This window comes from Coturnix japonica, chromosome 9, assembly GCF_001577835.2.
Source record: "Coturnix japonica isolate 7356 chromosome 9, Coturnix japonica 2.1, whole genome shotgun sequence".
NCBI lineage: Eukaryota > Metazoa > Chordata > Aves > Galliformes > Phasianidae > Coturnix > Coturnix japonica.
Window position 1 is genome coordinate 9,144,875 of NC_029524.1, and position 15,332 is coordinate 9,160,206.

General features: G+C 36.6%; 1 protein-coding gene across 2 annotated transcripts in view; it reads right to left on the bottom strand.

Moving 5' to 3' along the window:
- The window catches only part of SLC9A9 (solute carrier family 9 member A9), a 147,339-nt gene that overhangs the window by 57,574 nt on the left and 74,433 nt on the right, over window positions 1-15,332 (bottom strand). Inside the window, exons 12-13 of one of the 2 annotated variants that reach the window (XM_015871485.2) lie at window positions 11,510-11,663; window positions 3,222-6,043 (exon numbers count right to left, since the gene is read on the bottom strand). In XM_015871485.2, coding sequence (XP_015726971.1) covers window positions 5,920-6,043; window positions 11,510-11,663 — 278 coding nt within the window. In that variant the 3' untranslated portion in view covers window positions 3,222-5,919. Of the gene's footprint in view, window positions 1-3,221; window positions 6,044-11,509; window positions 11,664-15,332 lie in introns of those variants that run through there. The other variant, XM_015871486.2, reaches the window with a different exon arrangement.

A 15,332-nucleotide genomic window follows, 5' to 3' on the forward strand; every position in this document is an offset into this window, starting at 1 on the left:
GCTAATTTTTCATTTTAAATGTTTTACTGTTTTATGTAAGCATAATGCAGCTGAGGTATCTGTAATATATTGGGTTGAAAGCTGTAGCATTTGCTTAATGTAAATTGGACAACTGGTCACATGTTTGTAATTCAGATTTTCAATATAAGTGATAGCAAAACAACAGACAGCCATTTTGCAATGCAAAGACATGCTCTGGTGTTGGGTTCAGTACTGTTTTTCCAGTATTGTACTGAGTTTAAGCAAGGAAGGATTTAAACTTCAGTCTTTTAGAATCAAGTTGGATGAGCGGGTGGTTTTATTAGTTATCAATCTGCAATTATATATATGATTTCTGGAGATGTGAAATTGTAGAATGATTTTGGATAGAAGGGACCTCGGAGACCATCATGTAGTAAGGAAATACATAGCCACTGAGGCACCTTTGGTAACTTATTTTATGGACTGAGAGGTTTTCTTAATACTGCCAGAAACACTGAAATGTAAAGCCATATCTCAGCATCAGTTTGAAAAGCAACACAGCACTTGGGAGCCTAAGTGGTGCTCATTTGAAATGGGAGCTAGTCACCCAAAACATGAGGTCCTCAGACCAATAAAGGGCATTCTGATTTATTGTATTAAATAGTCCCACTAATTTCAGGAGGAAAAAGTCCTGATCTTTGATCTTTTCTGATAACTTGATATTAAGTGAATTCAAATTGCATGTATCGGTCACCAGGTCAGAAAGCATACGAGCAATCATTATCTTGTAGGCTACTGAATAGTTATTGGAAGAAGGACCTGTTCTCTGATCTTTCCTCCCCAGAAGATTACAGTACTTTAGCTGATGACTCATTTTACATAAAACAGAAATACTTAGACAAGCAATGGAACCTCCTTAGTGAACACAACAACCACTAGTCACAACACAGTAATTTTATCTAATTTTCTAGTTCAGTAGATTAAAATTATTTCCTGCTTTCCTCACCTCATGAATGTGTATACATATATGTAGGGAACTGCCTAGAACATCAAGAGGTTTGGACTAGGATTCTCCCAGAAAGGCAGCAGAAATGGGTGCAAATCCCACTTTACTGAGGTGCAAAGCATTTTTATCAGTGAATTGGAAGTGTTAAAGAAACTGAAATGCAACAACTGCAAGTCAGCTGTGTTTACTTGATCAATTCAATTTAAAGTAAATTTGAAATCTAGATTAGAAGGCCAAATATGACTTGCTCTAAGTGTTGTTCCTCTGTCTTCTTACTTCAGCTACCTTTGGGATACAGTAATATTGCTATATGACAAAGGATCCCAAGTAGATAACAAGGAGGACAAACAGTTCTCTGTAAGAAAACTTTAAATGCACAACTTATTTTAGCTTATTGCATTTAAACATGCTTTGGTTGAAGGTTGAATATAGATATTTATTTGAAACAAAACATAACAAAAATCCCCAAACACTTAAACACACACTAAAAAATCAAACAGAAGGAAACCTACAGTCTAACAATGTTCCAAGCAGTGATCTGAACAAAGAGTTCAGATGTTTGACATCTGTTATATATATTTATTTACACATAAAATATCTTGGATTTATTAAAAGAAAATAATTTAATGTGCAGTTTCAAGATTGCTTTATGTATTATTTGCTGTTATGTGACAAAATGGTATATCTCTCTGGAGAAGTAAAAGAAAAAACAAACTGATAATGTATTTTTAAATACACTGAAATCAATTACTTCTTGCTAAGCTAAGAGGTAATTTTCTCATTTAAATCTCAGAGATGTTCTGACTAGAAAATCACTGTCAGGCTGTTTCCGCATCGATAATTCAGTTTAAAAAGCCTGTATTCTAGTATAATTAACTGTTTACTAAAGACTAAAAGCCCAAATTGCTATACAGAGCCTGGGTTATTAAATATCTGCTTTAATTTACCTCTCGTATTCAACTAATTCTGCACAAAAATTAGACTTGTTATGAACTAGGACTAGAGGGAGTGGCTTCAACCTGTGCCAGGGGCGGTTCAGGCTGGACGTTAGGAAATACTACTTCTTTGAGAGAGTTGTCAGGTGCTGGAATGGGCTGCCCAGGGGAGGTGGTGGAGTCACCGACCCTGGAGGTGTTCAGGGAACATTTGGAAGTTGTGTTGAGGGACATGGCTTAGTGGGAACTATTGGTGATGTGTGGATGGTTGGACTGGGTGATCCTGTGGGTCTTTTCCAACCTTGGTGATTCTATGATTGTATGATTCTATGAAACATGCCAGAGCTTTCCTGCTACTTGCATTTAATAAAAAGAATGAACTTAAAAATTTCAGGTGGAATGTTTTGTGAAAGTTGAGGTTTGCTTCTGTTGTGCACTGTTTATGTACAAGGGCTGCTCTGAAAGTAATGCCTCCTATTTTATTATGTTAGCTCATGACATCAGGGGTAGATGCTGGTGGTATGGCAGTAGAGGCTGAATCTTCAATATTCCATTACATTTTGTTGCTATGTGATAGATGGCAGCAGAGGGGCAGTCCAACAAAATGATGTCTGACATGGAAGTGCATATGAAGTGTGTCACTGAATTCCTCCACGTGGAAAAAACTGCACTCATTAGCATTCTGCTGAATATTTATGGAGAGCAAAGACTGGATGTGAGCACGGGGAAGCAGTAGGTGGTGCGTTCAGCAGCAGCAATGGTGGGTCACCAATGGTGCGGATTTTAACAAGCATGGTATGCAAGCTCATGTTCGTTGCTGGCAAAAATGCATGACTAATGGTACTGACTGTGCTCTGTAGCTGAGAATTTGGCTATCCGATAGTGTTATTGTGCTCTTTGCATCTGTTGTCGTTTCCAAGGAAATGAATAGGAGGCATTATGGAGTGACCAATGTAGTAAGACAGCTTAATGGAGAAGCTACAAAGTTGTGATCCTGAGCAGCAGCCAGCCTCTATGGAGGGAACACTGCATATTATTCACCACCAAGATGAAGTTGCAGAATTTTCTTACATAACTAATTTGCCCTGGAAAACCAGCTTGAACCATCACATGATTATTTTTATTTAAGTTCTTTACTAGGAGAGTGGTTAGGTCCTGGAACAGGCTGCCCAGGGAGGTTGTGGATGCCCCATCCTTGGAGGTGTTCAAGACCAGGTTGGACAGGGCTCTGGGCAACCTGATCTAGTAAAGGTGTATGTTTGGTGGCCCTGCTGGGCAGGGGGGGTTGGAACTACGTGATCCTTGTGGTCCCTTCCAACCCGGGTCATTCTGTGATTCTGTGATTCTGTGGTTCTGTGTGATTATTCTTTAACAAAGAAATTTCAGCCAGTTTCCAAATGAATTATTTTACAAAAAACAACAGTATCTGATCAGTATTAGAGAGAGTTAAGAGGCATTTTGATCAATACCTACAAAACAGTGATGTAAGGTGTATCTCAGTAAAATTTGATCATTATTTTTTCTAGAGCCAGGATTCATTATCACATATTTATTAATTTTTAGCTTTTAAAGGCTCAAATTATTTTTCTCTATTTTCTCTTTTACTCTGATAAACCCAACTTTTGCATATGCTTGAGGTCAACTGGGTTTACACTTGCACTAATTTAATTTCAGTGAACAAGTTAGAGGTCCAAATTAGGCATATTTTGACATAAAGGAATACATCAGCAGTTTGTTTTGAAGTCCCAGGTAATTAAAAAGTTCCTTAGCAGCATTTGTAGATGGCTTGATTCATTCCATTTTTGTAGATTGTACAGTTTTATCATGTCAGTTGCTGCACAACAGATACCTTGTGCAAAAGGGAGATACATTTTAATGGAAGAGCAACATCACTGTATGAAATGGAAGTGGGTTTTTTGCCTACTCAGACATATCAACACAACAGTATTTTAAAAGCAAATAAGATATATTCTTCAATTGACACAAATCCTAAAATGCTTCTAGGCAGGTTATATCCCAAGCTACAGGATAATGTATAGCTTTCTGGAAATATTAATAAACTCTTCTGGAATTTTAAGATGTGGAAATTTTGCATATACTTTATCAGAAAGGCACAGATCTTTCTACTACTAAGCAATTTTCCCCCTCTCCTGTAACAAATTTTCAAGCAATAAAAGCTTATATTTCATCTTTTCTGTTTTCAATAGCTATGCAGAACTAGAAATACAATGTGAGATTTAATGTTTAGTCTGTTTTTTTAGGAGACTCTGCCCAAAATTTGACCCCTCTGGTCAATAAGGACCAACAGAGTTAACGGCAGGAGACAGGTACCTTTCATGCACAGTTCACAGTTACAATCTGAAATTTCCTATTCACCTGCAGCCCTGGTTTGCCATTACAGTTTGAGTCAGAAAGCCTAAGCCCTGTGTATTTTGTTCTTTGTATTTTTTTTAAACAAGGACTATTACAGTGCAAATGTTTATAAACCTTGTTTAGTATCACTCAGGCAAACTGCTATGGTGAATAACTTCAACTGATCAAATACACACCTTATTTTAGCAGAAAAGTACCTTGCAAATAAATGATAGGCATTTCAGCAGATCATTGAGATTCATTCCCTGGATGATTTCTCATTTTCAGGTAGAAATGGAAGGAAATTATCCACTTTTTCTTTCTATAATAACATTCAATACATTTAATATCTAATTTTATACTGCAGCTTGATTTATAGCATTTACCAGCCTAATCCTGTTCTAGCTACTTCTATAAAAGCAGCAATTGTATTAACACTTTCAGCGTGGGTGCACCCCTAGAAGAGCTTTCTTTGTTCACATTAGTGTTTGAAGCAGAATACAGTTCCCTTATATGTGTTTATTTAGGAACACCACACTATTCCCTGTTCCTTGTAGATATACACAGGTCCAAAATCAGTAGCAAAGAATACTAGGCAAAGGAAAATAATCACATCTAGCAATACTTCGGTGTTAAAAATATATTTAGCTAGCTAAAACCCAATGGTTTTTTATGGTTTGGTTTTTTTTGTATTTTTTTTTTAAATTTACATAAATCAGTAATATCTTAATAGTGAGGAGAGCCTAAGGAGAGACAAGTGTGGCTTCTCATTTGTCAGCCTGCTTTTCATGTTTGTTAGCACAGTGACATTCAATCTATCATCAGTATAAAAGATGCTTGTTGCACTGTTGTCCTTTGAATGTAGGTACAGACAGCTGGCAACCAGGTACAGTACTCATTTTGAAATGAGTACTCTAAAAACAAAACAAAGTAATAAGCAATATGTTGTGCAGAAACATTACAGCACTTGAAAACATATTGCCTCTAATTTAACAGTTTCTCTCTGTATTGTGGTCACTAGCAAATTATAATTGAAGATACTTAAGCTGACATTATATATTCAATAGTAAATCAACAGATCCTTTGCTTTCACTAACTTGTTTTCCAGGACTCTAGAGGAAATACAACCCAAAGGAATATAGTTATAGGAGAGAGAATGTGCCAAGGCAAAGAGAAAAATATTAATTAAACTTCCTTTTATATACTGACTTTCCTTCCTCTTGACAAATGGTGAAAGGGAAATGTGTTCAAAGGGATACAAGCAAAACAATTAAGAAGGCTTGTAATAATTTATAGCTCTTGAATTATGGATCATCTGAAGATATAAACACATGCTCTTGGCTGTTGGTTTCCGAGTATCTCAAAGACGAGCTGTGCTTCAGGAGGGAAAATCTCTGCATGCCTATGTGAGACTTGAAAACTGAAATGCTTTTACTCAGAGCGAAACTTTCCACTTAATTTAGGAGTAAATGAAGAGGAGTAAAAGACAAACTTCTGCATGAATATAGTTCATGATCAATTGCTGCAAGGAGATGCACTCTTTCAATCTGAGCTGTGTAGAAGTCACTGACAGAGCACAATATTCAGGCTGATCAAGCTAAAAAGTCATTCCTCACCTCAGCTGACTGCAGTCCTTTGGCCTGGATTGGCTTTCAGGACACATCACTAGGCACATGACTGGTTTTCCCTTCCACATATTGTCTTCTCTCTTGCTGTCTCCAGAGAGGTTGCATTAGAAACCCCATAGGTGTTCCCAGCACCATCATGAGAGCAGGCAGCTTCTGCAGTGCTTCAGGGAGCATCCAAAGCAATATGGAGGGCAAGAAGGAGAAACGTGAAGCAGAAGCTGATGCTTCTTCATATATCAATAATTGAGAATAAGCTTTGGTTTACCATCTAATTTCATCTTTCTTTTCTGTACATAAAAGACTTGTTGTAAGGAGATGATCCTCACACCAGGAAAATAAGAGAAGGCATTGCTCTACTGCGCATCACATGAAGCAGTCAAAATCAAACTTTTGAAAGAAACTTAGGAACTTCAGATCTCTTGAACTTTTATGTACTTCAGATTTGTAAGCCACTTAACCATATGGGACTTTGCAATTTGATGTGGAATATAGACTTACCTTAGATTCACTAGTATTTGTTTTATAGTCTGAGAATCTACAGAAAACAGTTACTTTATCACTCTGATGGTTCAAATGTGGTCAGAAGAATTGAGATTCTCATTACTTGTATGCCTCCAGAGCTGGGGGACTCTCAGTGACCAGCTGGCAAGCAATAAAAAGGGCTCAGTACAGTTTGCTTTTAAAACACTGGGATGAGAAGTTGTCGAGCATGTATCAGTACTTTCAGATGAGTTTAAGGCTGAGATTGGTGTGACTTCTGCCTGAGTTTGATGCATTACACCATCTTAAAGCTGCAAATACCTGAGACTGGTGCTGCCTATCTCTTACCCACAGAACAGAGAATTGCATGTTGTTTCTATCTCACTATTTGTAAAGCTTTTCCCTCATTATCACATAAAGATGCAGAACCCCAGCTTGGATAGGGATGGAAGAAACCTTACTTCATTTCCTATCAAGTTAAAGGTGAGAGTGAACAGGTTTTGATAATGGTTAAGTCACTGGTACAGTGCTAATACATGATTCCAGCTGTGTGCCCACAGCACAGCAAATTTAGGCAGCATCATCCACTTTGCCTAAAAGTCTGTAAATTGTTAGATCAAAACATGCATTCTTCTTCATTCTTAGGCTGCGTTAAAAAAAAAGGGTCCTCAGCACTGCCTGGTAACAGCCCTGAGGCTCAGCCATATGTTTCCCATTTCAGCCCCCAAATTTCTTACCACAGCAGTTGTCTTTCTAGGCAAGGAGGAACTCTTTCCACTGCCCAGAATACTGTGTTTTAAAATTGAGGGCCTCAATTTAAGACAAGTTGTCTTTGAATAGTACTGGAAGCTTAAAGTACTGACCAAATGTGATGAAAGCTTCTCACTTGGCAGCTAGGACTGGTACCACTGTGGCATTGTAAACTGCAGCATCTTTCTGAACACAGCTGCTTCTAGGCATGGAAACACTACAATAGAGTTTTGGGATAATGAAAGGAATATTTCTGTGACTGAAACAGTAGCACTTACAATATTGGCCAATGTCATGTTGTGAATCCAGTTGCTCCATCAGAAAGTTCTCTCTTTTAGCAGTTTATAACCAGCTAATAAAGGTCTGGGGTTAAGCACAGAATCTTACTCTAACAAGCAGGTTTTTTTTTTTTGTTTTTTTTTTTTCTGGTAGACAGACACTGCCATGGTAACAAGATGTCAAGCCACAGCATTTAGCCCACTTTCTCACCCTGCTGCTCACCTGCATCCCTAATGAGATATTCTGGTAACAAAAAAAGCCAGACTGTATTAGACTTTCCTAAATCATCTTTGCAGATCAAGAAGATGATTCTCAGACTTTGTAAATTAAAGAACTGACTACTGAAGCATTCAAAATTTTGACTTCTTGGAACATTGACTGATCCAAGAAATATTTTAATTGTAAAGAGATAAATCAGTCCTCCCATGGCATTATACTCTTCTGGTTCACATACTTTGTTTCTTATGTACATTGAACATTCATTTCCTATTGTATCTAGTGGATTTGTGATGTATGGAAATAGGTGGGAATTTAGGAGCTAGCAGTGTTTTGATCTTCCTACATTTACTCCCTAAGATTGAGCACACGTCCTAAATCCATGTTTCAGATGAGATACAGTCAAGTAGTTGGCTGTATTTAAAAGCATAAACAGTTAAATCAGATTCCCAAAACACTTTGGATGCAACCTTTTATATAATTTTTAATTTAGAAAACATTGCTATTGCCAAGCCACATGGAAAACTCCACAAAATAATCCAGACTGTTAATATTTTATGTTGTAACTTCTGAAAGTGGAAGAAAGAAACCTTAAAACTTCAAAAAGTTTATTTTGTCAGCACAGCAGCATACTATTAAGTTGGTGATAATTCCTCTAATTACATCTTTCTGCAATTCTTTGATTAGTTATATTCTGTTTATGTTATCCAATACAAATTTGCAGTAAAGATGGATAAGGATAAATCCCTACAAGGTCTATATGTTTGGGCTGACTGAATGATTCAGCATATGAAGAAGGGATAGAAGGACCAAATGTGTAATTGAGAGAGCTCTTAACTTCAGTGTTTTCACGTAATTGATAGAGATTTATCTACACATCTGTAGCAGATTTGTCCTTTTTCTCAGGGGTTTAAGTCTGGACAGTGGAATACATTTTTGAGATTGCATATAGCACACTTTTTTTTGTCATGATGGTAACAATATTTCTCCTGGTTTGCTTGCACACTGATCCTGCAGTCTTTCAGCAAGATTAACTTTACAATACAGAGAAGAGTCTCTGTAGCAATTATAGCCCCTTTGCTTATCTACTCACTTCAGGCAATTAGGTCTGAGAACATTCGGTTTATAGGACAGGAGTTCTCACCTCCCATTCTTGTAAAATCCATTAAATTATTTTTACTGTTTTTTGTTTTTTTTTTAAATTGTTCTGAAATCCTTGATTACAGAAAGCTACGCTTCATTTATGCCAGCTTACTATGAATCTTCTGCCTCTGTCCATCCAAAGTACTGAAAATGTACCTTGGCATTTTTAGGTTTAGTTTTGATTAGACATGCAATAAAAAATAAGTGAAGCTGAAATCTGAAAAATGGAGAAAATAAACAGAGCTCTGGGAAACCGCTGGAAGCAAATTTAAAAATGTGGCTCTATAGTGGAAATGCTGAGTCAGGCTTGAAGCAGTCACTGAGCACCTGGTAGGCAGGCGGGGCCAACCCAGGGAGCTCAGGTGCATGCAATGTAAATGAGTGACCAGAAGGGATATAGCCAGGATGCACCCCTTCCCAAATCTCATTTATGGGCTGGCAGTGGAGGTGAGGGTGTGTTGTTGGAGATCCCTGAGTATTTGAGGCCTTCCAAAGGTAAGCAGCTTTTAAAAAAATTATTATTATTTTTGTGCTTGTGGCAGTTGCGTTTGAGTAAATCCTTACTTGCTGTAGCCAGGGACCTTGCTGCTCTGCTGTTATTTCTATGCTTTCCATTGCATTGTGTGTGTCTAATGGAAGTTCGAGAAGGTAATAATTCAATATTAGAAGTACAGTTTGTTTTAATAAGCTTCATTGTCTGGATTGGAGCTTTTTTTTGTTGAATAGCTTAGTGAGGTGATGCTTCTGGTGAGAATAAGAGTTTATACAGTATTGGTCAACTTGAAAATATCCGGTATACCATGCCTCTGGCAAAGGTATGTAAAGAAAGATGGAGCTCTGGATCTGAAACTTTTGGGAAACTCAGTATGGCATGTTTCAAGGGTAGCCAGGCATGTGCGTATTAATCAGTTTGTGAAATACATGCTAAAGACAATGGCCTGGTAGGCATGGTATTAAAAGTTACTGTTCAGTGCTGCTTAGTGTTTATTTAGCATATGGATTAAAAACCTTCTTATTCACTGAAGAGTTGCTACAGAAAGATGTGCAAAGAATCTGAAAATCCATTGACAAACATTTGCACTGGAGGTGATGATAAACAAGTAAACCCTAATACCTAGAACAACAATAGTTTCACAGGACACATTTTATTAACAGCTTTGTATGTCTTTTCTGCCTGTCTGGAGAATCCTTGATTCCCAAACCACTCATTGCAGACTTACTGTAAAATGTGTCTTGCTATTTTCAATCAGAATATGCGGAATGAGGGGAGACATATATCCAAAAGCATTAGCAGATAATACTCAACATCTCTGAAGGCGCATTTATTCAGTACTTCAGTTTGACTGTGAGTTCATGCTTGAATAGATATCTTTGTATTGCTGTTGATGTGTCATGATATTATTCTTGTACACTGGAGAAGGTTTACTCATTGTCTGGCTGGAGCAGTACATTGTAGCCCTTTCACTTAGGGAGTAGAGGGTGGCCTTTTTTTAGCTATAATTCTCGGATAAACTACAAAGAAAAAGGTATTATTTAGTGATGTGGGTAAACAGTTATTCTCTCAGAATGCCAGCTGGTGATACAAAGGCTGCATATCCCTTTATGCTCAGAAAACGTATGTTACTGAACCATACAACTGGCATCATTTAAATTAGATCTTACATTTTCAAACATTTCTTAACCTCCTGCTATTGCAACAAAGTTCACAAGATCTAGTATGATTATTCTTTCTTGCCCACATTTGTTTCCATACAGAATAACTCTGTTGCTGGCAGTGAACAGATTTCTAATCTCAGTAAGTTGGCTGATGAGGTTTATATCCAAACCTAATCAATTTAATTGATGTCATAGTGCTTAAGAGAGATATAAAGGAGGAAATTAAACACTGAAGAAATAGAAAGTTCCCTTGCAATACAAGGATGCCTGCATTTTATGTTTATGTATTGTGTTTGTGCTCTACTTCTTATTTCGTCTGCTTTTATACCTGCTCTTTGTTAAAGCTTCAACTTAGTTATATTCAGCTGGTATTTTATAACAGCAAGATGCAAGAGCTTCTTAATCAGAAATCATTTTATAAATAAGCAAAAGTGCATGTTATATGCAGGGTGAATGATAGAGATTTCTTTTTTTTTCTTGGTGGCATTATGAACCATGGCAGAAAGGTCTAAATGAATGATGAAGTAACCCAAACTCAAACCAAAAATGGCATCTTTGGCAGGGCACTGTATTTAAATTAAATATGCTGTCCCAGCTTCCTCATCCTCTTCTCATTTAACCTATGTTGCTTTTACAAATAGTTATGAAGTTGTTGAGAAAATGTTACTGTAGGAGGAGCAAATATATAAGATAATGAGCGATAAATCAGTAGCTGAATAATGCAGCAGTATAGGTAGATTTCTTAATACAGTCACAGTAAAATCAGAAATGCATCATGCATGATGATTGTGCAATGAATACACACTTATAGTTTAGCGCAAGAGCTTCCTTCATAGCAATTTGTCCTGCAGTGGGGAGGACACTGCTACCATTTACTCACAGTCTTGAGAAGCAACACCAGTGAAACAAATTCCAAGGAAATAAAATTGGGAAGAACTTATTTCTTGTGGTCTTAACCTACCTCTAACAGCTAACCAAGTATTTGCTTTGTGCTAGCCAACTATTAAAATGAATGTGGGTTTCAGAAAGCTGTGGGAATGTAGTCATCAATCATAGTGATTACATAATGTTTGGATTGTTATTGCTGTAAAAAGAGTACTAACCTGATCTGAAGCCACGTGAGCATTGGTGTTGTGCCTCCACCAAATACCCAGACTGTGAAAAACACAATAAGCAATGCTGTTGTGAACATCATTTGTTTGGACTGGGATTCTGTGTCTTGAATAGCCAATGCAAAAGCTATTGCACCACGTAAACCTGAAAGACAGATGAAAATGGTGAAATTTATTTGATGGGCTGGAAATAGGAAAAACCTATTCCTCCAAACACAATTCCAAGGGCAGATGGAATGGTGAACTGTAGTTGCATTTATAATATGCTGACACAAGACAACTGAAAGTGTGGTGTTTAATGCAAGTCTGAGTGATTTTTGCAGGTGCAGACAACAAAATGACTCTCATATTCACATATAATCACACATTTGTCTTCTATGCATTTAGTTCTTTTTCTTGAATAATATCATATTGAACATTAATTCGACCTTAATACATGTTAAAAATGAATCTGTTCCCTGCATTGTTTTATCTACTCCAGTAGAACTTCTTGTGAAATCAGGTACAGGTGAGGAGAAAGGGCTGGCTTGTAGCCAAATACAACATATGTTTCTTGCTTGAAGCAGTAGAAAGCTTCATTTCTTTAAAGCATCTCTAAGGTCGGTCATATAAACATGATTTAGAAAGAGTAAATACTTTTAAGTATCTGAATAGGGTGTGCAGAATACTTGTAGACTGAACTTGAAAGTACTTGAGACAATATGGCAGTTGTCCATTTCTGTAGGTATATAATTCCACTAAACAGACTTACATATGTAGTGAAAACAGCTAACAGTAAGTTAAAAAAACCCAAAAAACACCAAAAAACCAAAAACAACACCAAACAATCCCGTGGGTAGTACAAAGCTTGCTAAGTAGGCACTCATACAGTGTCATGTTCTTTAAAAGAGTAGAAAGCCCATCAGTTCTTCCAGCCCTCAGGATTTGTACTATGAATAACACCCTGTATTTTCCAGTGCCTTAAGTTTTATGTTTAAGTTTATTTATTCTAAAATAATTGTGTGGAGTGTAGAGCAAAGCCATTATATGTACACAATACACACTGAATCAGGAAAGTACTCTGCGAGAGATTAAACCTAATAACTAAACCTTTTATTTCACACTGATGGCTTATGCAGAGTCATTTAATCAACTGCTAACAAGCAACTATTTTTGTAGTGGAGCTCTGAAGCTTTTTAGGAGTGCACAACTAGAATGTGTTATTTGGTATAGAAGATGTGCAGTTTAAGCACAGTACAATGCAAAACTGTTTCTGCAGGGAAGCACCCAGCTAGTTACATCAGCTGACACAGTTCAGTTGGCAGCAGGTTTGAAAGCTCTACTTTCAGAAATATGACCCAGAATTCAACAAGTAGGCTTTATGTAAAAGGCTTTATGTAAAAGATGTGTCCAAGGATGCTCATGCTTTACTATTTTCTCATGATGGGGGCAGAATTGGCTCCTTTTAAGGGAGGAAGGAATTAACCACTGCAAAATGGCCATTTCAGTGGTGATTCAAGTACTTATCTAGGTGAATAGGTGAAATTAAATTTTAGACATTAAAATATTTCCTTTTCTTGCTAATAGTGACTGTTGACCATGTTTTAGCTGCCGTTGAACTTAATTTGAGAAGGCTTAATTGTGTGAGGACTAATCTAGTTTTGATTTACAACGTTTTTAATTATGATTCTTGATTTTAAAAAACTACTGTAAAAGTGAATCCACCCTTCATAATGAGTTGCTAGAGGCTTAAGATAAACAGATGAAGAATGTAATATATCAAAATGCTACATAATCCCTTTCCAAGCCTAACTCATCCACCCTTCTTAATTGGTTTATTTCAGACATTGACATTCATGGTGATCATGGCAGTGAAACTCAGTAAAAATAGTAAATGTTGCAAGCATTTGGTAACAGTAAGATTGAAAACAAATGTGATCCCAGATTCTTTGTTTTCACTCCTGTGTGTGTGATGGTGTAACGTGTGAAGCCCAGTTTTCTTCATGACCTACTCAAACTTGATGCTATGCCAAAATGTTTCTTCAGGAGTTCTGCTGATGTGAAGGCAACAGACGTGTTCCTCTGAACTCAAAATTAATTTTCTTATTTATTCATATCAGAATCTGTCTATGCTGGTACTCTTTTCTGTTTATCACCTTACATAGACTAGACACCATACAACACAGTTCATAGTAAGGAAGAATACTATTGGAAACTGAGCACAAAATACCAGCTATAAAGTGCAGAGTAAATGGAAAATCACACCTGTGAAGTGTGAAGCTGTTGGCAGTATAAAAGGCTGTCAGTCCTTATTGGTGGTCTTGCAGATTATGCAGTTTAAAACCTCTTTTAAAGTAATTTCTCTTCACTAAAAAAAATCTTTCTTTGAAAACAGTTAAAAATATTTTCTGACTTTTTGACATTTGCATTTTAGACATTTTCAGTACTACCATTTTCAGTGTTCAGCTGCTAGACTGTGCTTTGAAGTAAATGCATGTGTGCAAGTTCTCTTATTCAGTTTCTAGCTGTTTTCTACCTCCAGCCCTGTGGAGAATGAAGTCTGATGAGAGAATGAGGACAAAAATTTGTTGAGTAAGATATTTTTTAGAACATCTTGAAATTCATACTTCATCTGAAGAAAAATTAAAACACAAAACTGTCTCTAGAAACTGGTTAATCAATGATTGCAAGCTTTTGTCTAGTTAGCCACCTGCTAGCTTTACACAGATGATCTACATATATGTCTTACACTGCTAACAATTGTAGATGAGCAGGCAGTCTGAAAGCCAGTTCCTAATGGATATATGTCATCATCTCAGGCTGCAATCACGCTGACATTAACTGACATTTTCAGTGGCAGCTTTCAGCAGAAGTATTGAACAGATATAGAAATGAACTACTGTGCTGTTCTCTAGATATGTGGAATTATACAGGCATAAATGAGGCACCCTGATGTGGAGTATTCCTGATGAGGAAGCTTCAAATGTGGTGCATTGTATTATACTTGTTACCTGGCTAAATGGATCGGTGTACATCAGAGCTGTCAATCAAAAACTTAAGTTTATAAAAATAGGAATAGTTTTTTGTATAAAAAAGCAAGAAAGACAAAGAAGTGCTGAATTTCTAACCTTAGAAAATGATTTCACAAATGTCATTGGAAGACCCATTTTTGTCTTTCAGTTAACAAATATTCTTAGCTTTCAAGTATTCTTACTTAAACTGAGTTTAAGTTGCCTCAGAAAAATCAAGCGGAGTTATTTCTAACTTTTGCAAGTCCAAAAATATATTTTCCAGCTGAGATTTTAACAGTTCAGTGGATGATGTGCTGAGAATAGAACTTGGCTTTTTTTTGTATTTTATTTTTTTTTTTGTTATACTACACTGCTAACGAGATTTAAAAATGAGTAAAAACCCAATTTTGAAAGTAAACCTGAGTTTATAGAGTAAACTTCTTTGATAACAGCTGGAATACACATGGAAAATTTCCTGGAATTAATTTCTCCTAGTCATATTTCAGAATAAAACTGTTCCCTGAAATGAAAAAGAACTGTTGAAAACCATGATGTTTCAGTATGAACATCTTCAAAGTTCGGTATTTATTTCTTAGTATGCTGCCAACTATACTACAAATGCCTCTCAAATAACCCAACATAAAAACATGGTATTTCCAAACTGGCAATTGAATAAAAGACAGACTTTTCTTGGTAATGTATTTCCAAGGAAGTTAACTGAAACAGGTCTACAGTGAAGTGAATTGCTAAGACTTTATCCATTAGGTGGCTTTAAGGAGGCATCTTGAATTCTGAGACAGTGACTTTTTTGTGACTTACTGCTT